The sequence below is a fragment of the Gopherus flavomarginatus genome, chromosome 1 (genome assembly GCF_025201925.1).
Source record: "Gopherus flavomarginatus isolate rGopFla2 chromosome 1, rGopFla2.mat.asm, whole genome shotgun sequence".
In the NCBI taxonomy this organism is placed as follows: Eukaryota; Metazoa; Chordata; order Testudines; family Testudinidae; genus Gopherus; species Gopherus flavomarginatus.
In genome coordinates this window covers 131,346,784-131,371,931 of record NC_066617.1, presented here as the reverse complement: position 1 = coordinate 131,371,931, position 25,148 = coordinate 131,346,784, and the positions used below count along the sequence as shown (strand labels likewise).

Here is a 25,148-nt window from a genome sequence, read left to right as displayed (position 1 = left end):
GAGGTGACAGCGATCAACATCCAGGACTGTAGGAGCAGTGCCGCAGCTGAGTCCTGGAGCAAGATGATAAATGGGAATGGTATCAACGCTCATATCGCGATAGGCTATGATAGCCTCTCAGGGACGAGGACCTCCAGTGCCATCTGTCTCAGTCTCAATGGGGCCCGCTCCTTTAGCGAGGTCTATGGTCCCTCAAGATGGAGCGGTGCCTGGAACCCGTCACTCGGAACCCAGCCAGACAATCTCGTAGGGGTCGATGGGGACTGGCGTGGACTACGCATGGGACTGGTAGCTAAGCATTCCCTCGACCATGAACAGTACCGACCAGACGGGGACTGCGGAAATCCAAGCGGCGGTTTGCCTCTGGACTGGGGTGCCAATGGTGGCAGTGCCCCTGGTCCTGGCAGAGACATAACGTCACGGGCTGCTTGAAGGGCCTCTGGCGTGGAAGGCACCTGGCCATCTGGGGAAACTTGCACCGAAGGGCTGGGCTACTCCATGCAACCTGAGTCGGAGGTCTAGAGGCCGACGGGGACCGAGAACTAACTGCCCAAGGTGGGTCTAGTCTCTCCCCAGGTGCCTCGGTAGAGAAGACCTCTTCTTAGCCTTCTTGGCATGCCCCGCAGATGGGGAGTGGTGCTGACTGGTGGAAGGCACCGAAGGGTCGTCACACACTGACACTGCAGTACTTGGTGCCAACTCAGAGCAGCACACCGGAGTCGGGGTCAATGCTGACTCCATCAGAATGTCTCTTTCTTTCTTGGTCTGAGGCTTGAAAGATCTGCAAATCTTGCAGCCATCGCTGAGATGGGTTTCCCCTAGACAGCATAAACAGTCTGCATGCGGGTCACTCACTGGCATCGGTCACCTGCAAGTGTCGCACAACTTAAAGCCCCGACCCAAGCGCACTAAAATTAAACTAACACTAATCCAAACTACTTCAACTACAGGTACTACTACTATGAACGAACAAGAGTTCAAAAGGAAAGCTGCAAACAAGCTGGAGCACAGCAGTTCCGATGCACCTTCACTGGCGGCAAGAAGGAACTGAGGGTGGGGGAGTGCACAACACCCCTTATACCGGGCCTTCAAGGCACCACTCCAGGGGTTGCTAGGGGCGCTCCCCTACGGGTACTGCTAGGGGAAAAACTTCCAGAATCGGTGCTCATGGCGAGCACACACACCTATTGTGGAATACACATGAGCAATCACTCGAAGGAGGAGGTCAATTTTCACTGCTCAATGTATCAGAGTAAGTAAGATTGTGCATTGCATTCTATTAGTTTTCCATGCATGACAGTGAAAAATTTACCCCTTGGAGATTTTACTAATGAAATCACATTTTGGATATGTGTACTGGCAAACATTACAAAACTGTAAATTTTCCCACCATTGTATTATTTAAGTTAATTTGCCATGTCTCTCACAGCTAATCACATCACAAGCATGGGAAGCAAAAGATTAAGATGTGAAGCTGGTAATTAAGCATTAGCCATAAAGAACTCTGCTTCAGATCCCAAATGGACTTCAAAGTGCTTGTATTAAGAAAAACATCTTTACACATGGAAATTAAGACAATGGGCCCAATTCACCTTGGCGTAAGCAAACACTACTTCACTAACTTCAAACAACTCATATCACTTTCACAGAGTGAACTTGGGCCATTGAAAAATAAAATGTGGGCACTCATTACGCCATTTTTGTTATTTTTCAGAGAATAACTTCACTTTAAAATATTTCTGTCATTATGAAGAAATATTAGCATATACAAAAATTGTGTCTGTTTCCTACTTTCTTTCAAAGTTTCCAGGCTGTGGTTTGAAGAATGATAGGCCATATGAAGTTTCCTTTGTTCCATAGGAAAACTGGAAGGTCACCTTCTCTGCACGTCCAAAGAGATTAGGGAGTTTGAGCCCAAGAACCTAGGAGAAATGGGGAAAAAACACCAATTTGCTACTATTGATTTTGCTAGAATAATTAAAAAGATACTGGCAAACAATTATATGTTGTAGAAAAATGTATTTATGGTACTCATAATGTCCGGGATTAGACATGGAAGCATTTTAAAAAGCTAATTTATTCATCACTATTTATGCTCTTCATCTTTTTTTTTGCATTTCTCACAGCACTGACAATGAAAATTACCTCCCTCCATTTTACTTTTGTTTATAGCCAGTATCACTCTCTGGTTCTTAGTACTTTAATATACACTTTTCATTTTTTACTGTTTAAAAATATTTGTTTTTATTGGAATTTTGAACCATCACTATATTATTTGCTTTTATAACATGTAAATTGCATGTCTAATTTAAGCTGATAATGTCCTTTGTTCTGTTTAAAAAGTCCATAAAGTTTACAGCCTATACAAACTGGCAATGTAGCAACATGAAAGATATAGGTATTTCTCACAATAAAATCATTTTAAAAGTTAAATTTTCATCACTAAAGCATTACATTAATGTCCTACTCTGTCACAAAGTTAAAGTACAATATTTTAATACATTTCAAGTATTACAATTAACTTCACCTGCCTCCTTGTATGCTAGCTGCATCCTTTCCATGATAGTGCCACTCCTTTGACCGGGAAAATGAAGTAGGTCTTTTTCAGCCAGAGCTATCATCACTTATGTTTCACTGAGGTGTGCTTAGGAGGGTTCCTCCCCCCGCCCTTTTTCTTTCTTTCTTTTTTTTTGGGAGTACAAAGCTGCTGAAAGGCACGATCTAGAGATCCACAGATCCAGTGTACCAGATCCAGCTTGCCTTGGTCTCACAGCTATTGGGAAAGTGTTAAGACGAGAGCCACCACACTTTAGGGTTGCCAGGTATCCAGTTTTCGACCAGAACGCATAGTCAAAAAGGTACTCTGGTGGCTCAGCAGTGCAGCAGGGCTAAGGCAGGCTCTCTGTCTTCCTAGCTCCACGCCACTCCAGGAAGCAGCCGGCATATCCGGCTCCTAGGCGCAGAAGCAGCCATGGAGGCTCTGCACATTGCCCCTGCCCTTAGCGCCGACTCTGTAGCTCCCATTGGCCAGGAGCTACAGCCAATGGAAGCTGCAGGGGTGGTGCCTGCTGGCACACACAGAGCCCCCGACCCCTCTGCCTGGGAGCCGGACATGAGGCTGCTTCTGGGAGCTGCGCGGAGCCAGGGCAGGCAGGGAGCTTGCCTTAGCCCTGCTGCACTACTACCCAGGAGTCGCCTGAAGTAAGCGCCACCCAGCCAGAACCCACACCCCAAACCCGCTCCCACACTCCAACCCCAGTTCAAAACCCCCCTCCCAGAGCCCACACCCCAACCTCCTGTCCCAGCCCTGAGCCCCCTTCTGAACCCTCATCCCCAGCCCCAACCCAGGGCCCACACTTCCAGCTGGAGCCCTTCCCCCCTCCCCAGAGTGAGTGACGGAGGGGGGAGAATGGAGTGAGCAGGGGACAGGGATGTTCGGTTTTGTGCGATTAGAAAGTTGGCAATCCTACCAGACTTGCAGTTTATTTTTGTGATTAAGACGACTACCTAGAGGATTTTCCAAGTAACTATAAAATACTAATATAAAAGGCTACTGGGACAAATTTCTAGTTCTATATATTTCAAACACATTTAAGAGGAAAGAATCAACCTGAAATCTAGTTAATTCTTAAGAAGACTTAAGAGTGATTTTAGTCCCACAGCCAATTTGTGTGTTTACAAGTAGAGCCTTGCGTGGAAAAAAATTTATATCCACGGATGCAGATATAAACTGGTATCCGCGGAACTGCAGGGCTCTCCCGGGAACTGCAGCAGTGAAAGGAGCAGAACGTGGGGCCTCCGCTGCCAAGAAAAAGCACCCTGGCCCAGCAGCTCCTCTGGCGCAGCTGTACCACCCCAGCCCAGCCCAATGTGACAGGCACCAGGTTCACTGGCAGCTGGTCGCACTCATGTGTTCAAGCAGCACACACACACACCCCCAGACATGAGATGCAGACAGCTGCGTGGAAGGGACTGGGACATGACTGGTGGTGGTACAGTTGTGTCAGAAGAGCTGTTGGCACAACGCGCTGGCTCCTGGGAATGGCAGCCCCATGTTCTGTTGCTTTCACTGCTGCAGTTCCGCAGATACTGATTTATATCCGCATATATCAATTTGTATCCACACAGGACTCTGTTTACATGTCACATTTTCCTCCTATTTAATATGTTTCTCTTCTCCACTGCTTTGTGTGAAATGTGAACAAATAGAAGAGAAGCTGTCTATAAGAGGGAAAATGGAGTTTTGTCAAATGCACTAGAACTGAAACAGATTTTTTCCTGTCATTTCCTTCAGTTATAACTGTGTGACTTATAACTCCAGTAAGTAAATCGTTTTCAGACAAGATTATAATCTAAGTTGATATATATCTTTAATCATACTGAACTAAAAAAGGTGAATGTAATGTAAATATGTTCTATAATATTTGATGCCCTGAAAAGTCCTATAGATTTCAGCCCAGAACAGTCGAGATTGGTTTTCAAAACTATAAGAATGAAATAATGTCATTTGGTGGCCAAACACCTCATATTACTTCATAACAAGCCTAGTATGAACCATCTGCCAGAGAACAAGTTACTCATATGCTTTTCAACATTAAGCACATAAGACATCTCAAATAACATTCAACACATTTGTGAATTTTATATTTACATTATATATTTGTGACTCATCTGTAAATTATAAAAAACAAATTATTGGGCTAGGAACACTGTGTATTAGGCCCAAGTTCAAAACACAGCACCTTACGCACATGTTTAAGTGTTTTCCTGAATTAGGGCCTTAGCATCCTAGCTGGACTTCTGAAAATCTAGCTACAGGCATAAATTACAAGTGGAAGTGAGTTATGATCTCAGTCTAGTACCCATTTGGGCAAAACAAAAATATGCTCATTAGAGAAAAACCTGTCAGATGTGCCAAATACAATTGCAGAATGAAAACAATGGGGATATCTGTCAGTCAGGATGAAGGTCTTTTGGCAAAGCTATATTGTGGAAGGAAGTTTGTGAAGATCAGGTCTTCATCTGAGCATGAAATTCATTCTCAAATTAAAAAAAATTAAATAAGTTACGCCATAACAAATGAAATTTACAACATTTAAAAACCAGCCATACCATACTGCCTTCATTATTGCCAACCATAGTGTTATAGCTTCCAGTTAGTCTTCTCAGTTCTGTTACTTCAAATGTTACATCTAAACCATTTGGAAGGGCATCATCTCCTAAATAAACATACACTTATTAGTGAACACTGTACATTTAATACATTTCTTAAAAGTAATCAGTTCAATATTGCTTTATATCCGTATAAAATGCAACTTAACTTTTGTAAAACATTCTTTTATAAATCAAAAATTAGTTGGCTCAAATCTTCATGAATGGCTAAATTCTACAGAAAAATAATCTCACAAAATTAGACGTCCTAATTAGAATCTGAGTATTTGCATATCGCAGTTTGATTATGTCATACATTTGGCTTCTTCAGCATCAGTCCTTTAGTTATGAACTAGTTTAACATATGTCTGGTAACCTACCCTATGAAAATATGGATTTACACATTTTATTTTAGAAAGAGGTAGCTCTATCAAAAGTCACTAGAAACAGTGTTCCCAATCTCCATGGGGAAAGTACCATGCAATGGAGGCATTTTTTTTCCTCTCAAAAAATAAAAATAATTTCTGGCCTAGTTACCTTTTAACTCAACTGCTCTAAAATATGATTGTAGAGGGCATCCGCCTTTATTCTAAGCAATTAGGCAGTACGCTTTTATGGAACAATTTGCCATGTTACATTGACCTTTCATTTTCAGTAACAGAATATTTCCCAAATTAAAACAGTCTCTTGACAACAGTAGGCCATTTCAACAGAAGCACTGTTGTGATAAGAGGAGGAAATTCAGAGTCTTCCTACCAACACATATTGCAGCGAAAGCATGGAATGTACAACTGCATTAAAATTCTCAGCTAATTCATTATTTTTATTTCTATCAGATCACTAAATGTACACTTAAAAAAAAAAGAAATAACTGAGATTGTTCATACTTCTGAGAGATGCTAATACTGACAGCACCAGGAAATGAATTCCTCTATTTAGTCGCAGAACAGGTATAGAACACAAGTTTCTCCACTCTGCCTTGACTGTGTCTCAGTCCTGACCTGTAGAGGATACCACTAAGAGTGAAAGGGTGGTTCATTCTGTATGCCTATTCAATCTTTAGCCCCTCTGTTGAAACTACAAGATTTGTTTTGATTTAAAGTAGCGTGAACTAGTATTTAGAGCCAAGGAGGAGAGTCAGGAGGCCAGACTATCACAAAGACTTGCTGTGGAAACTCAGGCAAACTACTTCATTTCTACGTGCCCCATTTCCTTCTCAGTTAAGTAAAATACAAACCTTCGTAAAGCATTCTGAGATCCTGGGATGAGAAGTGGTAAGCATGTATATGACGGGGCACATGCCCCACACTGACAAATAATGGATTAATAGGCAATCTGAGACCCCAATGAGCTCATTCTGGGGCACCTGGGGAGGCACAATTAAGGATTAGACCCAATTAGGGAGAAGCAAGCTGAGCAGCACCTATAAACGAAGGTTTGCAGAGCCAACAGAAGATGACTGAGACAGCAGAGCTGCAGTAGGGAACTGATACCCCAGGACTGACCCTGAAGGGAGAGGGCAGCAGGGGTGACGGGGTTCCAGGCACCTGCCAGACAAGCTAAGTGACACTCTGAGAAAATGCCTTAGCTACAGACTTGTGAAAGCTACACAGTCAAATGAAAGTCCAAGGAGAGAGGACTGTAGGGTGCCACTCCATAGCAAACACCTGCATGCAGGCAAAGGTAGGAAACAGCTCAGGAAATCAGGGAAGAACCATAAGGAACAGACCTTGCTTCTTATTACAAGAGTCCTGGGCTGGAACCAGAGAAGGTGAGCCTGGCATCTCCTATTACAACTTTGCAAGAGGGATGGTGTAAGTCTCTGGAAAGGGACAAGGACTACAGGTCTCTATGTGACCATTAGGATTTTGGGTTTTCATTTGGACTTATTTTCTCTTGGTTACCCTGGAAAGGGACTGTACTGAAAGGTGATCTGGCTGGAGAGCTTGGACATGATGCTGACTGCAAGATAACTAAAATGGTGATCAACTGTGGCTGCTAGAAGCGAGGGACCCTTTCAACATCCCAAACTAATTTCAGGGGTTGCTACAGATTGAGAGCAACCACTTACAATGTGAAAAAAAACTATTACATGGACACTTGTCCATTGACACCATCACAACCATACCATTTCACTTATGCCACCCAGCTATCTAACTGTATGAGTCTAGTTATTAGAGCAATAAGTAATAGCTCATTGGAGGGTTATAATCCTAACCTTTCACCTCCAGGCCTACACCTTTCATCCTACAATTTATCTAGTTTGGCCAGAAGTTAATTTAGTGACAATACTACTACTTATATTGCATTTTCAAACTATATAGAAATACTCCGTATTCTTAAAACAACTTTATTTTACCTTTATTTTTTTCATATGGGATGAGAACACCCTGTATTAAAACACAAAACCTTCAACTAAAGGTTGAAAACTGAAGTCTGGCTTTAAAGGATTATACAAAGACAATTGTGTCATTGGATTTATCCTATTTGCTGTTAGTGTTGGGTGGGCAAATAGCTATAGCTTCCCTGAAGTTTCAGGAATATAACAATTTTGAAGGGGTAACAGAAGGAAGTTTCAAAGTTAACATCCCCTTTGTGATTGACGGTAGTAGTTCACACCTCTCTAGGATGAATACTGTCCCTGACTCTACAACTATGGCCCTACCAAATTCCTGGTCCATTTTGGTCAATTTCATGGTCATAGGATTAAAAAAATCGTAAATTTCATGATTTCAGATTTTAAATCTCAAATTTCACAGTGTTGTAACTGTAGGGGTCCTGATAAAAAAGGAGTGTGTGTGTGTTGTGGGGGGGGGGGGGAAGGGGGTGTGTTGTGTGTGGGGGGGGGGAAGGGGGTATCTCAAGATTATTGTAGGGGTTGTTGCGATATTGCTATCCTTACTTCTGCACTGCTGCTGCTGGCAGTGCTGCTGTCAGAGCTGGGCAGCCAGAGAGCGGTAGCTGCTGGCTGGGAGACCAGATTTCATGGTCCATGGCACGTTTTTCATGCCCATGAATTTGGTAGGGCCCTATCTATAACTATGTACTTGCAAAACTCTTGTTGCAGAACCAGTGTGTATCTCATGCAGGTAGGCTACGTACACCCCACCTGTGCACTAAGGCTCTCAGCTCCATGTGAGCTCCCAGCATGCTGCTGTGTAACAGATTTGGAAATGTGGATCCAGATAGAAATGGGTTCATTTAGCACATTACACGTGTGTGGCAGTGCAAGCTACTGCTTAAGTGTAACTTGGGAACAAATGTAGGAGAGTGAGTCCTACCTACCATAGAAGTGAGGATTTTGACCTTCGGCAGTTCACATTTTTCTCATGTCAAGCTGTCTGCAATCTAAGGCAGGCACCTCTGCGTCTGTCATATTTGGTAAGTTGTTTTAGTTTACCCTAAGGCTTGGAAACTTTAAAAATAAGCCTAACTACAACATCGGATGGTAAGTGGAAGCTCACTCATGGAAAGCTCTCTCCTCTCCACTGGCAAGTGTTTTTGTCAAACTGTTTCATAGTTTGAAACAGGATAAATCAATAGTGTCCTTGAAATTAGAAATGTCATTAGCATATAGACTTTCAAGGAGCTAGATGGTGTATACAGATATAAAAAACGCTAAATTAGGGCTTTATGATACCATATCAGAACTATGAATGAAAGTTAGCTTTGAAAGAGGAAAGTAAAACACTTATTTCAAAGAGATGAACTTGTATGTATAGTTCTGTAGATCAGATACAAGCTATAAAACAGAAGATGTTGACACATGGTAATTTAAATAATTTTTTCATGGTCATTTTAATACATTTGATCAATTCAAAATAAAAGTTGATATTAAAAAGTGACATAATACAACTCTTTACTGGACATTTTGAAGTGATGTTAAGGAGAATAACTGAAAACAATGCAAAACTGATACTGTATCAGACAAGTCAGACCGATCATGTATATTTACAACCCCCCTCACACACACACTATGGTAAAAGAACATTAAGGTTGCAAAATGAAGCACTCGACAGTTAAGAAATTTCTGTGCAATCTTAATTCAGTCCCCCTTCTGCATATGAATTATGATACAGACTTCAATTACATGATCACGTACTATTTTTTTCCAGAGAACCCCTGCCTTATTCAATGAAAAAGTAATTGCTCATTATTTCTTATTAGCACACTCGTTCAATATGTGGACACAAACACACCATCCAAAACCTGCACTAAATACAAAATTATTAATTTTCTCATAGGCATTTCTATGGTGGTCTCACTATAATATCAGAATACTTCAAGCATGAATAGATTCATCTTCACAATCTGTCCATGACACTAAGTGGTATTAATATCTTCATTTTACACCTTGAGATCTGAGGTACAGAGATAAAGGACAAAACTGTCAAGTGTTCACTAATTTTGGATGCCCTGCTTGAGAAATCTATGGCCTGATTTTTCAGAGTACAGCTCTTTCTATGTTCAAATCACTGTTCCACTCATTTCAGTTGCAGTTGTGAATGCTGAACACTTTGGCAAATCTGTTCCCAGGTGTTTCACAATAGGCAGTTAGAAAATGAGGAACACATAAGTAATGAACATATGTGAAGATTCTGGTTTAAGTGACTTGCCTGGCATCATACAGGAACCCAAGAAGAAGGAATAGAATCCAATTCTTACCTTGACATGTATCAATCAGAACTTCCACCTGCCTAAAAATTCCTAGGCGGAGCAACTTTTCACGAGCGTCATGTGATTTTCTCATTACCTATAGAACAAGAGAAGGAATTTGGACTGCACTTTACCAAGGAATCATTGGTACAATCGCTAAATAGCCCAAGGAGATTCATACATCATTGATAGATTTTGAAGGGCTTCTATACACATTACAACATAAATCGATTCAGGATCTATTTCAATACCCAGATGCAAGAAGCATCCACCTCAATTTCCTGGTTTGCGTATCAATTTTCTTTAAAACATTTTTTAAAAAGGAAAAAACCCTTCTGAACCATACTAGAGTTGACAAGCTAAGATCTTAATGTCTCATTTGGATTCCTTATGTTTATCAATTGACTATACATTAACAAATTCAAAAGTGAAGATAAAAATCTTTCATGTGTTAATTACTGAATTGAGTACCTGGAGAAGGAACTAGATATAAACAAACAAGGACTTATCTACAAAAGGAAACTCATCAGCAGAACTGTTATATACAATGTTGCAGCAGTGTTGGTCCCAGGATATTAGACACACCAGGTGGGTGACGTAATATCTTTTATTGGATTAATTCTTTTAGTGACTGAGACAAGCTTTTGAGCTTACAGGACCCGAAGAGCCCTGTGTAAACTTGAAAGCTTGCTTCTTTCACCAAATAGAAGCTGGTGCAAAAACAGAAATTACCTCAGCAGAACTCTAGCAATATAAAGGTGGGCAGCAACAATGAAAGCTTCCCCACATTGTCCTGCCAATCTTATTCTAGAACAGTGGGTCTCAAACGTTTTTACTGGTGACCCCCTTTCACATCGCAAGCCTCTGAGTGAGACCCCCCCCAATAAGTTAAACATACTGTTTAATATATTTAACACCATTATAAATGCTGGAGGCAAGTGGAGTTTGGGGTGGAGGTTGACAGCCTGCGACCCCCCACGTAATGGCCTCGTGACCCCAAGGGGTACCAACCCCCAGTTTGAGAACCCCTGTTCTAGAAAGACATCTATTCAAGAGCGAGAGAATATCCACACTGATTCAGACTTCAATCCCAGCTGAAAATGCCACCCAAGTGCTAACTCTGATAGCTGATGTCTTTTCTTTTTAAAGAACTGAATACAACTACATAACGTAAGTACATAATAAAGTGTGATTCCACTCTGAAAAGTGAGTGAAAAAACATCATGGTGTTCTGTGTATGCAAGGGGTGGGCGAACTATTGCCCACGGGCCAAATCCAGCCCGCCAGCCGTTTTAAGCCCGCCCTCGAGGTTCCGCTGGGGAGTAGACTCTGGGGTTTGCCCCGCTCCAGCTGAGGAGCAGGGTTGGGGACCACCCCACGTGGCTCCTGGAAACAGCGGCATGACCCCTTCCGGTCCCTCCAGTGCTCCAACAGAGAAGGGACATGGCCGCTGCTTCTAGGAGCCGCTTGAGGTAAGTGCCGCCCAGAGTCTGCACCCCTGAGCCTCTCCCGACATGCCAACCCCGTGCCCTGATTCCCCTCCCGCCCTCCAAACCCCTCAGTCCCAGCCCAGAGCACCCTCCTATACCCCAAACTCCTCATCCCCAGCACCCACCCCCAGCTGGAGCCCTCCCCCTGCACCTCACTCTGCTGCTCCAGCTCGGAGCCCCCTCCTGCACCCTGAACTCCTCCCCAATTTTGTGAGCATTCATGGCCCGCCCTACAGTTTCTATTCCCAGATGTGGCCCTTGGGCCAAAAAGTTTGCCCACCCCTGGTGTATGGTATCATCTCCGTTTATAAGAAAACAAAATAATTTTTCAATCAGTTCTGCACACTTAACCTGATCTGAAAGTCAGACTGGGTTTTTCTTTCTTGGGAATCATCAGTGGTAGCAAAGACATTGCAGACTAGTAGCACAAGTGACAAGAGGCTGGGCTGATGGGATACCCCTAACTTTATCGCCTAATTTTTTTTAAAAAAAACCACATTTGGCTTGTAGGTTTACTCATCTAATTAGTACCTGTAAGTGCTTGGTAAATTTTTCAAGTCTGGAGTCTTTTGCAGAGCATATGCCACTCACTACAATACTTACATCTATGAGATTTTTAGCCTTGAAAAGGTCACCAATTTCATACATGATAATGTCATCTTTAGTCCTTCCAAGTCCATCAAAGTGTACATGCTGGACCACCACCTAAACATAAGATGACTATTAACAACACAAAATTAAAACCACTTAGACACAAATAATACTGTAGTCTGACTGAAGGTACAAGAATATAGGATTCACTTGTGAATTAGTATTAATTTATAATATCAGGGAGCAATACGATCATCAATCCTGGACTGTAGTTAATTATTTCCATTAATAAGAATTATGTTGAAAAACAGGTTTCCTAACTTCAAATCAAGAACTAACTGCAGGAAAAGACTATGTTAAGAGTCCATAGCTACTAAGATTTTAGTCACAGATCTTTATGAACAAGTCAGTCATTGGCTAAAGCCATATGATCTAGAACACAAGACCTAAATATATAATTGTCTGTGTACTTCCTTCACTACTTACACTTGATAGCAAAGAATTTAAAAATACAGTCAAAAATAAGTCTCAAATACTTGAGTAAATGTTAAACATTCCATCACCATCTGAACATTATTAACTAAGACACATAGCAAGGTCTACAATACTACAAGATACCAAATTATTTTTTTTAAACTCAAATTCTTTTTTTGTCTATATAGCAGAGTACTGTAGCCAGTTTATCTAATGCATTCTATTGATTGGAGAAAATGAGGCAGATTTAATCTTTTCAGTACACATCACTTTGGGACTTATTACTCACTGCAAAAAACCCCCCACCTCCCAAACGATTAGATGCTCCTTTTTCTAATAAAATAGAAGATAGTTGCAACCTACCATCACTGGCAACTTGACAATAATAAATTGGTGTGCACATGTAATGGAATTAAAAAAAATTATTATGGAAAGAGACTTCATTATCAAGCTTCCAGTGGGAGTGACTATGAACAAAGTCAAGGAAAGGAAACAGCTTTAAAAATGAGGGCATTATGAGATGTCTCTTCTTTGCTGTGTTGTTAAACATATTAAACGTATTACACAACATCTTGTAGGAAAAACAGGGTTGATAAAAAGTGTTGTTTTTTTTTAATTGGATTTTATTTAAATTGAATCTTTTTTTTAAATAAACCTATTTAAAATTAAGTATGAAACTGACAAGCTACGTTAAGGCTAGGCTTGGCGGAATTCAATTTTTTTTTTAAATAATTTCAGTGGATAATATCTTATTTTTAAGTTTTTTAAAATATTTTTGTCAATTTAAATGTTTACAGTTGCAGGAAATTATGGAGGGCAAGACAATTATTTAATGACAGTAGATGCTGAAATTCTAGAAAGTTAAAGTTTTATAACTGCTCAAACACAAATTGTCAACATCACATTTATATATATACAAAGTAAATATCCTTAAATCAAACTCTATTAAGTTCCCAAGCAGCATTTTTCTTACTATGCCCATCTGCACATTTATCATCATTGATGAAAATATTTCTTGTTGGTTTGCGTGTGTATGGTGAAATCAATGTTCAGCAACATTTACCAATAAAAATCTAACACCTCCAAACCTCGTTAATGCCTTAAATTAAACAGTAGATTTGCTTGCCAAGTTTTAAAGAAAGTCAGACACTGAACTGCTGGATGCCACTGGCTAAGCACCTGGAACCAGAGTTTATTGATGTGCTGAATCAACTTTTGACACAATAGCCTCAGTCTACTGCATGTGCAGAACATATTTTTTTCGTTTCAGTTTATTCAACTAGTTTACAGTTGAACAACTAGTTCATTCAAAGATAAGAAACCAACTGGGAGCTGAAAAAGAAGGAAAGCTTGTTTTCCTCATTCAATCTATAAACAAATGCAGGTGTGAGAGGATGAAATCTACTAGTTCCAAAATCTTGAAGAACATGGTTGCCAGAAACAATTAGTTCAATTCACTAACTACACATAATGAAGGTTATGATTTAGTTACAGATATCACAGAAGTCACAGATTCCGTGACTTCTAGCGACCTCTGTGACTTCAGTCTGCAGGGATCAGGAGCTGCAGGCTCCCCTGCTGCCCGCAGAAGGAGGGAACTGCAGGGTACCTCTGCTGCCTCTGGAGGCCCCCGGAGTTCCAAGGATCCCCTGAGTTCCAAGGAACCCCTGAGCTCCTGGCTGTGGCAGCGGCCCTGAAGGTGCAAACAGCAGGGGAACCACCGAGTCTCGGCTGCAGCTGGGAAACCCCCATAGCTTCCGGCTGTGGCGGGCAGCAGGGAAACCTGGGGCTGTGGACAGCGGTGGCACCCTACAGCTCCTGGCCCCAGCAGGGGAATCCCTGAGCTGCAGGGGCACCCCACAGTTCCTGGCCCCTGTGGGCGGACCCCCGGAGCTGCAGGTGGCAAGGGTACCCTGCAGCCCCCCGCTGCTCCCAGCCATGGGAGCAGCAGGGGACCCTGGGGCTCCGACACCCAACTCACAATGGGGGCCCCCAGAGCTGCTGCACAGCTGCTCTGCTGTAGGCGGTGTGGGGACCTGCAGATCCCCATTTTGTCAGATATTTTTAGTAAAAGTCACGGACAAATCTGTGAATTTTTCTTTATTGTCTGTGACCTGTCCGTGACTTTTACTAGAAATATCCATGACAAAATCTTAGCCTTACAAATAATATTTTGTTTAATGTATCAGTTTTAAATGTAAAACATATTTGGCTAAACTTTGATAAAATTTCTTATGTAACAAGCACTTTTATTTAAAAAATCTATTTGTGCATTTAATTGAATTTCCATCTAAATAGAGCTTCACACAAATCAAATAAAAAAATTAACCATTTTAACATAACACAATATAAAAGTTAAGAATCTGAATAAATGTAAGTTATATACAGTAATTGCTTAAATAAATGTGTACAGACAGTGCAGCCTCCTGGTTTGCAAAAAGCAGCAGCAAATTCAGTATGAAAGCTATATTTAGTTGCAATTCAGCATGTTTTAATAGTTATCAACCAATAAGAATCAACTTTTTATTAGGAAAAGAACTAAAAAGTACAAATGCAAAACATGATTAAAATCTATTATTTAAATCACTTTAATTAATCACTGTTTGCCTATTAAATCACTAATTTAAAACAATCCAATGTAAGTACTGTATATACTCGTTCATAAGCCAAAATTTTTTAAGTAAACAAGGGAAGCACCAGGGAAAGGGTCAGCTTATGAATGGGTAGAGAGGGAGAGGTGGGACACAGCCTCTCCCTCCCCAACAGAGGGAGAAAGGAGAGGCAGCACAGCCAGCAGAGCCAGAAGGGAAGGGGCGGGGGTCTCTCCGCTTCTGGCCACGCTGCTCTCCCTGCAGCCTTCCAAGCAGCTGCAGCTCTGGAGCTGGCAGGCTGAAGCCATGCTGCTCAGCCCCGCCACCCAGAGCAGGCGTGGCTGCGCCATCCGGCCTGCTGGAGCACACTGTGGCCACGCCCCAGAGCCCAGTCTGCTGGAATATGCTGCGGCTGCACCAACTGGTCTGGCCCGCCAGGGCAGGCTGCAGCCACACCACCCAGCCTGCCAAAATAGCTCCATCCAGGCCAGAGACATCCTCCCCTGGCGCTCCCCAGATAAGGTGGGAAGGGATGGGATGGGGAAGGTGTGGGGGTTCTGGGCTAGGGGTGGGGTTATGTGGGGGATGGTCACAGAGGTTACTCCCCTGACCCCCAGCTTTTCCCCTCCCCCAAAAAACATTTCCCCACCAGTTCCTGTCCCGGCCCATCAGGGTAAGCAGCTAGTGCCCTGGGACACTTTGTTTACTTAGGTTTACCTCTATGCCTGCGGACGCTCGAGGTAAACAAACCATCGCAGCTCACCATGATGGCCTGGGAGCCAAAGTCTGCTGACCCCTGAATTATAGGGTCGGCTTATGAATGGGTCACAAAAATTTTCTATTTTTACTTATCCATCTTGGGGGGATTGGCTTATGATTGAGTATATATGGTAATAACAAAGGAAACCAGACATTACTGGATTCATTTTCTTCTTTTATATCTCAAATACTGGTTTGGGATATTCCCTACAAATAAAAGATTTACATAAATAAACAAACAAACCAACCAACCATTCACATCCATTGATTAGGAACTCACATCTTTGTTTTCAAGGACTTCCTGCTTGGCTTCAGGTTCAACTTCAATTAGTTCAGGTTCATCTCCTAAAGCACCAAAGTCAGACCCACTCACTGGAAGAGGCTCCAGACTCTGAATAAAATATATACACAAAATAATCTGTATTTTCTATTTAATAAATTAAATATTTTGCACCACATCTGAGAGTTTTTTCCTTGTGAAGAAAAATCTCAACATTCAGCCCATCATATTATAAGGAATGACAATTCCATAAATAGAATAGAGAAAATACTGGGCATTACATTTATGTATTTATATAGTATATATTTACTGAAAGTTTTACTATATACTGAATAATTTCCACGCTGAGAGTGTTTTCTTTAGTAAGATACGATATACAGTAAGTTATGTCTGCCTAGAAAGTATAGTATGTTTTGTTTAAATCCCTACACAGTTTTTGCAGAACAAGTTCCTTTCCTTTGTAAAATTTCAAAATATTCACCAGCCCTTCAAAAATACTTGTATAATTCAATTTTTAATAGGCATATACGCTTCAGTCAGTTGTCTTATTTTTTCACTATGTGAGGTGATACGCACAATTAAAGATATCAGAACATTTGGTTGAGGTGCCAAATGTCCAGAGAAACAGGTTTTTCAGCATATTACTTTGTTGTGTGGCTTAAATCTTTTTAGATTTGCGAACACAAGGTTTTCTTCCTATCACCAGTTCTCTGAACATCATTCTAAGAACACAACTCATCAACGCTGGAGTCTGCTTTTGAGATGAAAAGTAAGTCAGTTCATTCAGTTTTCCAACTAAGGGTATGTCTACATCTACAATTTTGCAGCGCTGGTTGTTACAGCTGTATTAGTACAGCTGTATAGGGCCAGCGCTGCAGAGTGGCCACACTTACAGCAACCAGCGCTGCAAGTGGTGTTAGATGTGGCCACACTGCAGCGCTGTTGGGCGGCTTCAAGGGGGGTTCGGGGAACGCGAGAGCAAACCGCGGGGAAGCAGGTCTCCTTCCCCGGTTTGCTCCAGTGTTCCACGAACCCCCCTGCAAGCAGATCTCCTTCCCCGGTTTGCTCTCGCATTCCCCGAACCCCCCTGCAAACCGCGGGGAAGGAGACCCTGCGTTGCTCTCGGGGTTCCGGGAACCCCCTAGCAAACCGCGGGGAAGGAGACCTGCTTGCATCGGGGGCTCGGGGAACGCGAGAGCAAACCGGGGAAGGAGACCTGCTTGTACGGGGGTTCGGGGAACGCGAAAGCAAACCGAGGAAGGAGACCTGCTTCCCCGCGGTTTGCTCTCGCGTTCCCCGAACCCCCCTGCAAACCGCGGGGAAGGAGACCCGCTTGGAGGGGATTCGGAGAACACCGGACCAAACCACGGGAAGGAGACCTGCTTGATTACCAGAGAGGCTTCCTCAGGTATGCTGGGATACCTGCTTATTCCACGGAGGTCAAGAAAAGCGCTGGTAAGTGTCTACACTTGATTACCAGCGCTGGATCACCAGCGCTGGATCCTCTAAACCTGAGACAAAACGGGAGTACGGCCAGCGCTGCAAACAGGGAGTTGCAGCGCTGGTGATGCCCTGCAGATGCGTACACCTCCTAAGTTGCAGCGCTGTAACCCCCTCCCCAGCGCTGCAACTTTGTGATGTAGACAAGCCCTAAAAATGGGTTTGTTTGCTATAGCTTACAGCATTATGAAATAAGAACAATAAAAACATCACAAAGTCATGAAGTACCCTCTTACAGTACTGCTGCTATCAGAATTCAGCAATAATCTCTTTGGCAAGGTCACCAACAGAGTATACGCTGCATTGCTTCAGGGAGAAGCTATTCTTTTGCAACATAGGAAATGCCATACTGCACCAGACCCGAAGTCCAACTTCAGTATCCTGTCTCCAACAACAACCAGTACCAGCTGAGTCAGAGGGAGGTTTCAGAAGACTGCAGTAGGGAGATGTCGGATAATCTGCCCCCACATTAGGTCTTATTCTGATCTCTACCAGAAATTTGCTTAAATCCTGAAGTATGAGGTTTAATATCCCCTTCAAAATTTGTAGAATTAACTATGACAACTCTGGATATTCATGATATCCATACAAATGTCCAACCATTTTTAAAATCTTACTAAGTTCTTGGTTTCAGTAACTTCCTGTAACAATAAATTCCACTAATTACATATTGTGTGAAAAGATATATGCCTTTATCAATTTAAAATTTACCATCTTTTCATTTCACTGATTATTACCTTGGGATTCTGGAACCAGAACGAAAAATACAAGCAAGGGCAATATATGCTGAAATTATAGTATTCTATGAAGTACACAATATGTTAGCCAATGGCTCTGTTTTTGTGTATATTAGGCAACATGATCTAGGTGTGGTACCTTAACGCCGAGATTCTTGACTTAGAATCATAGAACTGAAGGTAGCCTAGAGAGATCATTGCACTCACGGCAGGACTAAGTATTATCTAGACCAGGGATCGGCAATCTTTCAGAAGTAGTGTGCCGAGACTTCATTTATTCCCTCTAATTTAAGGTTTCGCATGCCGGTAATACATTTTAACGTTTTTAGGTCTCTTTCTATAAGTCTGTAACATAGAACTAAACTATTGTTGCATGTAAAGTAAATACGGCGTTTAAAATGTTTAAGAAGCTTCATTTAAAATTAAATTAAAATGCAGAGTCCCCCGGACCAGTGGCCAGGACCCAACAGTATGAGTACCACTGAAAATCAGCTTGCATGCCGCCTTCGGCACCTGTGCCATAGGTTGCCTACCCCTGATCTAGACCATCCCTGACAGATGTTTGTCTAACCTGCTCTTAAAAATCTCCAAGGATGGAGATTCCACAACCTCCTTAGCCAATTTATTCCAGTGCTTATCATCCTGACAGTTAGGAAGTTTTTCCTAATATCAAACCTAAACCTCTCTTGCTGCAATTTAAGCCCACTGACTCTTGTCCTATCCTCAGAGGTTAAGAACCACCACTTTTCTCCCTCCTCCTTGTAACAACCTTTTATGTACTTGAAAACTTACGACTCCTCTCAGTCCTCTCTTTTCCAGACTAAACAAACCTAAGTTTTTAAGTCTTCCCTCATAGGTCATGTTTTCTAGACCTTTAATCATTTTTGTTGCTCTTCTCTAGACTTTCTCCAGTTTGTCCACATCTTTCCTGAAACATGGCACTCAGAACGGGACACAATACTCCAGTTGAGGCCTAAACAGCATGGAGTAGAGCAGAAGAATCACTTCTCATGTCTTGCTTACAACATTCCTGCTAATAGATCCCAAAATAATGTTCACCGCTTTTGCAACGGTGTCACATTGGTGACTCATATTTAGCTTATGATCCACTATGACCCCCCAGATCCCTTTCAGTAGTACTACTTCCTAGGTAGTAATTTCCCATTTTGTATGTGTGCAACTGATTGTTCCTTCCTAAATGAGAACTGTGCATTAGTCCTCACTGAATTTCATCCTATTTACTTCAAACCATTTCTCCAGGTTGCCCAGATGAGTTTGAATTTTAATCCTATTCTTCAAAGCACTTGCAAGCCGTTCCATCTTCGTATCGTCTGCAAACTTTACAAGTGTACTCTCTATGCCATTATCTAAATTATTATCTAAAACTTGCAAATGTTATTCAGAAAAGCCAGATATTTTAATGACTTTTATAGTTTTGGGGACACCAGTGCAAATATATGAAAGACTGTGGTGTGGAAAAAACAAACAAACCACTCTGCATAAAAGCCGTAACACCCATCCCCATTCTTCTATGATCTCAGACACAGGTTTGGTACTGGAGTGGGTGGGTGAGATTCTCTGGCCTGCGTTGTGCAGGAGGTCAGACTAGATGATCATAATGGTCCCTTCTGACCTTAAAGTCTATGATTCTATCTCAGTCCTTTAAATTTATTATTATACATCACTAGTTCCCATTTTCAGATTACAGAAAGAGAAGTGGTCCTTTGAAAACGGTACCAGCTGTAGCCAAAAGGTGTGCGACAGCAGACTCTAATCAGAGACACTTCAGAGAAGGAAGAAAGGATCTGGACAGAGGGTTAAATCTTCCTGAGGAAATCATTGTGAAGAGCAAAGCCAGACCTTGCAGGGGGGCACCTATTCACCATATCAGTCCCTCCCTCCCCCTGGCACAGCCAAATGTCAGCAGTTCTCCAAGAGAGCCTGCCACCTAGAGCTGGTGTGTCTGACACTCCTCGCTCCATATCTCCAGGGTCTCGCACCCCGTCTGCAGACCCGCTATGGGCATGTGTAAAATATTTTAGGTTAACTCCCCTGCTGTGCAGTTTGCCTCCCACCAGCAGCGGCGTATTATCGCCGAGGCCGACAAATTTATAATAGCAGTATTTTTGTAATTGCGGCATCAGTGACGCGGCAATTCTACCAATCGTAGCGCATATTGAAATCACCAATGATGGCACGATACCATTTAGTAAATAAACTCACAAGAATCCTGAACTGCACTGGACCCCTGCTTGAATGCAGGGTTTTGGATCCATGCGTGGTCCCGCTCTATAAGCAAAACCGTGCTATACAGGTGTGTGTTCAAGCAATAGTCTGCCATACTTGTAATTTTATTTATAACAAAATTTGTAAATGTTCAATCATTTTAGTGACATGTAGATTCATTTTAGTTCAAACCAGTTTGTAAAAAAACCTAAACAAGTTCATATGGGGCCTGGGCTGGCAAAATCATTAATCCAGTGGGCAGTGACTCCACGCGGGGCAGGGCCCCTGCTGCTGCAGCCGGTCACTGACACGCGGGAGGGGGGGGATCCTGCAGCCCCAGGCCCGTTGTTAGGGGGGGCGGGGCAGCCCCACCCCCAGGGCCCCCCCGCTCGGGATAAAGCAGCAGCCTGCGGGGAAGGGGCTGGGAGGACCCCGGGGACCAAGCTTCCCCCGCGCTGTTCCCGCACTCAGCGGCCCCCGGCCAGGCCCGGACCCGCTCCCGAAGGTCGCGCCAGCGGGCGCGGCTCCTCCTCTGCCCCGGGGCCCCGCGCGCCAGAAGGGACCTCACCCGCGCGTGCACCGTCCCCATGGCCGCGCCGCCGCCGAGAACAGCGATCCCACAGCGAGGGCAGCGCGCGGCCGTCTGCACCAGGCCCTACAGCAAAGACCGCGGCACGGAGGCAGCCATGACACCCCGGAGCCTCGCCGGCTCTTATTGGCCAGCGGAGCTAAAAGGGGCGAGGCAGGCAGTGAAGTTCCCGGATGGGGCGGGTGCTAGGAAGCCCCGCCCACACAAAGGGGGGGGCAGGCAGGAGGATGGGCCAAGTGACAGCCCCACGGGTGGAGCTGTTCCCCTGCGTCCCTAAGGCTGCAGCTGCCCAGGCTCCTGCAGCAGGAGAATCAGAATATCAGGGTTGGAAGGGACCTCAGGAGGTCAGCTAGTCCAGCCCTCTGCTCAAGGCAGGACCAATCCCCCATTATGTATTTTTTTATTTAGCCCCAGGATCCCTAAGTGGCCCCCTCAAGGATTGAACTCAGAACCCTGGGTTTAGCAGGCCAATGCACAAACCATTAAGCTATCCCTCCCCCTGCAGACAAGCTGAGGTGCAGACTGGAGCATTTCAAATTAGGGAGGAAGAACATAATCTGATTGCTGTCAGTAACACCTGGCCACAGGGTGGTATCTGTCTGCACGTGACAGCTAGGGGGAAGGACTAGTCTAGTCTTGGCTAACCTTACCCCCTGCTCCTCCACCTGGCAGGACACAAGCAGCACAGTAGAGTCATGCCTTGCACTAGTTGATCTGAAGAACAGACTAGCAGAGGCACATACTGCCAAAACCAGCAGCCGCACTCGCTCGCACACATTCTGTCCCTCCGTCATAGAGGTGCTGCTTCATGCCAGTAAAATGTAAAAAAGCTTTTAGACAGGGCCGGATTAACCTTTTGTAGACATGCCCCAAACATTTGTGGGCCCCGATGGAGACAATGGAGCATGGCATGGGGAGGTCAGTCCCCAGAGCGAGGGGCCAGCCAGAGGCAATCGGGCGGGGCATGGCATGGCAGAGGCAGCTCTGTTCCGCCCAATGCGAGGGCACTATTTACAAACCGGCAATTGCCAGACACAGTGGCCGGCCCAGCCCTCTGCTGCCAGCATGCTCCCTCCCCTCAGAGGTGGGCCTGTGCTGTACTACACAGCCCCCTATCAGCAACTCCCTGATTCCTTGTGGCCAGAACCCTGCACCCAGTGCCCCAGCCAGACCCACCCACAAATGCACACCACCACCCTGGTCCACAGCCCTACAACTGCCCAGCACCCCCCACAGAAGCCCCACTCCCTAGTGCCCCAACACAAAGTCAAAAACTCGAGAGCAACACCACTTGGCTGCTGTCTCTGTTACTGCAAATATGATAGAAACTGGGATTCTAGTGCAAGAAATATCTTTTCCTTAGAGTTCTGATTAAGAGGTGAGGTAGTCTCTCTCTCTTTTTTTAATTACTTCTTAATCCCATTAATGCCTTATGGCTAAATCCTTCTAAATCCTAAAAATATAATTTCTGATCCAAGAATCAGATCATTTCTCTGTATATAGCCCACGGAGGTGCCCCAAACTAACATCCAGGCCACAGCTTTGAAAAGGTTGGACCATCCTGATTCAAACTGGGCTCAAGCTGTGCAGTCAGAGGACAGATTTCACACCCCTTCCCCCCACTGCGCCCCCCACCCCCCAAATTCCTGGCTACTCAGACAAGTTATAACAGCTGGGGCTATTTGCAAAACAGAATTATGTTCCTTATGTATTGCCACAGAATTTAATGACCCTACCCCCCTCCCCTCCATTGCAGGCAAAGGCTCCATTGTGAGTTTTTAAATGTATAAGAAGGGTCATACTTAGAGGCTTGCCATGTGAAAGGGGTCACCAATACAAGAAGTTCAAAAATCACTGTGCTAGATGCTGTACAAACCTGTAACATATAAGGCAACTAAGTTGATATACTGGAGAGGGAAGCACAAGGCATGGTTCTACACTTAAGATTTATGGCAGCAGTGTGGTGTCAAAAACCCCACTGTAGAACACATCTATGCCATCAGAAGCATGTTTCTGGAGACGTCGTTCGTGGAGAGAGCTCTGTGTAAACTCAAAAGTTGTCTCTCACCAGCAGAAGTTGGGTGAAATATTTTTTTATTAGACCACTTCCTCTCGCTTGTTCCTGTTCCTATTCTGGCAAAAAAGAAAAAAAAAGTTGGTGGATGGCTGCATCTCTACTAGGAGGCTATGCGGGCATAGGCTCTGTAGTATAAAAATAGCCCAAAGCATGGGTCAACAGTGGTCCTTATGGAAGGCAGTGTGTTTGGCTTTGGAGGCTGTAGATCAGAGCTCTCTTTTCATTTCACAATAAAAAACACATTAGCTTAAAGTACTCTTGAACTAGTTTTCCTCTCCTGAGATAAATAAATACCCTAGAGAATCAATGTTTATATACAACCCCTTGTGTCTTATTCTGAGTGTTCTTGTATGTATCAAAGTAACCATCTTACCCTTACGCAATTCTCTTGCCAAGACTGTAAGAAAGCATTTCACTCCCTCCCCCAAAACCTCAATCCATTAATTGATCACTTTGTTAGTTTGGCATATTTAAGTGCTTTTTGAAAGTGAATTCAAAACATGGAGTGTCTCAGCCTTGTAAACTGATGGATAAGATGTCCCTCAAATAACAATACATTCAAACAGAAAGGATAGAATCATAGATTATTAGGATTGGAAGGGACCTCAGGAGATCATCAACCCTCTGCTCAAAGCAGGACCAATCCCCAAATGGCCCCCTCAAGGATTGAACTCACAACTCTGGGTTTGGCAGGTCAATGCTCAAAAGGTACCCAGTCGTGTTCATGAACTTTTATTACAATGGTGTCAAAAGTATAGCATCAATGCTGTACTTGTGGGGCCTGCCTTACATCTTCTGATTCAGACGCTAAGGTATCATTAGAAAAAAAAAGGTTTCTAGCCTGCACTGATGCAGAGATAATGTGAACAGACTGAGTGACTTGATGTCATCTGTCCAAGTCTTAAGGCAGTCTGAACCAAGACTCAGATGCGAACACCTTGCCCCCTCTGACAGGGTGCCAGCTCTAAAGTCAAATAAGGATTCTTCAGAGTCAACCTTATCTATTTAACACTGATCATTTTAATGGAGGGAATAAGAGAGGAAGCAATAGACACTGGGTTGAGAACTGCAAGTTTCTGCAGGAAAGGAAATGCAGAGGAAAGAAGAGAGACTGGGAAGAAGAAGAAAAAAATAGGATGGAGACAGAAGAGCAACAAAGGGTTTGAAAAGCACTAGGGCAATTTAAAAATATTAAAATGCAAAGTTACAAACATCACATGTGGCACTTTACTTGGTAGTCTCAGAAGAGAAGGTTATGAGAGTGTATGAAGCAAGGCTAATGCACTAATTTCCTTGAAGACAAATAGATCCTTTAGCTCAGACAGGAAGCATATTGAGAGGCCTGTGGTAAGAAGCTTGCACAGTTGATACCATTGCTGTATCTGTTACAAAGCTAAAAAAAATGGAGTCAAGTTTTGTTATTCCAACATTCTTCACTACCACAAATTTCACTTAAAAATTAAAAACCAATTTTTAAAAAAATAAATCATAAAAAGGATGATGAAGCTTACAGAGGTGTAAAAGTTCATGTAGTGAAAAGAAAATCAGTCCAATACATGATTAGCAAAACAGCATTTCAGAGATCTCAACAAGAGAGAGTTATAAGAAATGAAAACGACTATAGCAAAGGAACAGCAAGGATTTTAAAAATTATCTTACAAAACCTATAGTATCAACCCCAGTAAAGTGCATTTTCCTGTAATGTGTGAAACAAGTCTGCTTATTAGCCACTTTACCTTATCGTGATTGAAAATAATGAAGCTGTCTACAATACTTGATACAGTTGTTTAGTTAACCATACATTCCAAGAATATCAGTAGATTTCCATGTATTTCCTTGCTATTCTGAAGATTCCACTATGAGTTTGAACAGAAAAATTGTAAAATAAATTAAATGGCAGCAGGGGGTAAGGGAAAAGAGAACTGTGTTACAGGAAATGCAGGCCACAATCCTGCAAAGGACTTATGAATGTGTATTAGTCCCATTGAAGGCAATGGGGCTGCTTATATATGTAAAATTAAGTATGT

At 43.1% G+C, this 25,148-nt stretch overlaps 1 protein-coding gene across 1 annotated transcript in view; it reads right to left on the bottom strand.

Moving 5' to 3' along the window:
• SAMM50 (SAMM50 sorting and assembly machinery component) overlaps positions 1 to 21,169 on the bottom strand; it is a 38,947-nt gene extending 17,778 nt beyond the window's left edge. The window contains exons 1-6 of the mRNA XM_050924876.1: positions 21,024 to 21,169; positions 15,993 to 16,103; positions 11,901 to 12,002; positions 9,817 to 9,904; positions 5,113 to 5,219; positions 1,792 to 1,922 (exon numbers count right to left, since the gene is read on the bottom strand). Of these exons, the coding sequence (XP_050780833.1) occupies positions 1,792 to 1,922; positions 5,113 to 5,219; positions 9,817 to 9,904; positions 11,901 to 12,002; positions 15,993 to 16,103; positions 21,024 to 21,044 (560 nt within the window). The 5' untranslated portion in view covers positions 21,045 to 21,169. The remainder of the gene's footprint in view (positions 1 to 1,791; positions 1,923 to 5,112; positions 5,220 to 9,816; positions 9,905 to 11,900; positions 12,003 to 15,992; positions 16,104 to 21,023) is intronic.
• Between the last annotated feature and the right edge of the window lie 3,979 nt (positions 21,170 to 25,148).